The 1,479-nt window shown below is 37.3% G+C and overlaps 1 protein-coding gene across 1 annotated transcript in view; it reads right to left on the bottom strand.

Annotated features, from left to right (window-relative positions):
- Col4a4 (collagen type IV alpha 4 chain) overlaps positions 1–1,479 on the bottom strand; it is a 160,733-nt gene that overhangs the window by 103,647 nt on the left and 55,607 nt on the right. The window contains exons 15-16 of the mRNA XM_023723057.1: positions 966–1,010; positions 578–648 (exon numbers count right to left, since the gene is read on the bottom strand). Of these exons, the coding sequence (XP_023578825.1) occupies positions 578–648; positions 966–1,010 (116 nt within the window). The remainder of the gene's footprint in view (positions 1–577; positions 649–965; positions 1,011–1,479) is intronic.

Raw genomic sequence — 1,479 nt, 5'->3', positions numbered from 1 at the left:
AACAAGACTGAATGTAAGGTCACAGAGGCAACAGGGGAAGCAAACCATTGCTTGGCAGTGACAGCAGTCAGCTCTTCAAGACCTTCCGATTTGAATCTCCATACTATGTGAGCTCACGCAATTTTAGAAATGTCAAAGGAATCATTTATAAAACGTGAAACACCATCATAGGGTGGGGGATGCATCTCAGTGATATTTGCCTACCTAGTTCAAGGTCCGGGAATCCATGACCAGCAGAATAAATAAATAAAAAGTATACCATGATTATGCTTAATATGATGATAGGGTAATATAGTAATTATGGATATTAATACACAGCATGCACTAAAATAATATAAAACTTTGGGAGGCTGAGGCAGGAGGATCATTGTGAGTTCAAGACCAGCCTGGGCTACAAAACAAGCTCAAGGCCAAAGCTAGCCTGAATTGCATAGTAAGATCCTGTCTCAAAAAAGCAAAAACAAAAACAAAAAAAGATATAAAACTCTTTTAAATGTTACATTTTTAAGTGATTCTCTAAAAAAACTCAAAAAAATTAGATAATATAAAGGATATGACATTTTATGGCATTTTAAACAAGATCCCTTTTTTTACCTTTGGGCCAAGAAATCCAAATAGCCCAGGATCTCCAACCAGCCCTTGTTTGCCCTATAAACAAGCACAAGCACACATTTTTAAAAATTAAACAGAATTGGGGAACAAATTACCTTGTTCTCATTTAATTCGAAGAACAGGGGCTCACGGGAGCTCTAAGGAGAGTCTTAGCTGTGTGCTCTCGTGCTGCATCAGACAGTTTTGAGGTTCCTTTTTTGGCCCCACAGCCCACGCCTGCAATCTATGAAGTGGATGTGTCTGCCCGTCCAGTCACTGTGAGTGTTGGCATCCAACAGCATAATTTCTGACAGACGTTGAGTGCATTTGCTAATGAAAAGACATCTGTGATCTTTATAATAGTGTACACTTACCTTTAATCCTGGAAATCCTGGAGAGCCAAAGGAACCAGGGTAACCCTAATCAATTCAGGAAAAAGCACAGAGTTAAATTAAAACACAGGAGCCAGCTCATATAATTTTTTTACCTTGTCAAATTGCTCTATGGATACTTAGTGTTGTTTGCAAAAACAGCTGAGTAAAAGGAAATTAATATGGAACAGATTCTATTGATTTATAAATTTTTGCTACTTGGATCCTTAATCTTATTTGATGCATGTCATTGCCAGTGTTTCAGTTAAGAATATACTTCTGTTGTTATGACCTTTCAATTTTAACTTATCTAACATAATACTTGCATCAGGTAAATATCTTTTAAAATCACTGCAATATATGTCTTCAAATTAAAGAGATGGTCTGGGAATTTTTCATGATAAAAATGACCATAGAAGCCAATATTACCGCATTCAGTAGCAAATCTAGAGTCCAATAAGTTCAATGCCCTTAGCCAGCTAGGAGCTGGCCTATTGGTAGCTTCATGCGACACCCA

This window comes from Octodon degus, unplaced genomic scaffold (assembly GCF_000260255.1).
Source record: "Octodon degus isolate 3935 unplaced genomic scaffold, OctDeg1.0 scaffold00096, whole genome shotgun sequence".
NCBI lineage: Eukaryota > Metazoa > Chordata > Mammalia > Rodentia > Octodontidae > Octodon > Octodon degus.
This window is presented reverse-complemented; position numbering and strand designations above follow the sequence as displayed.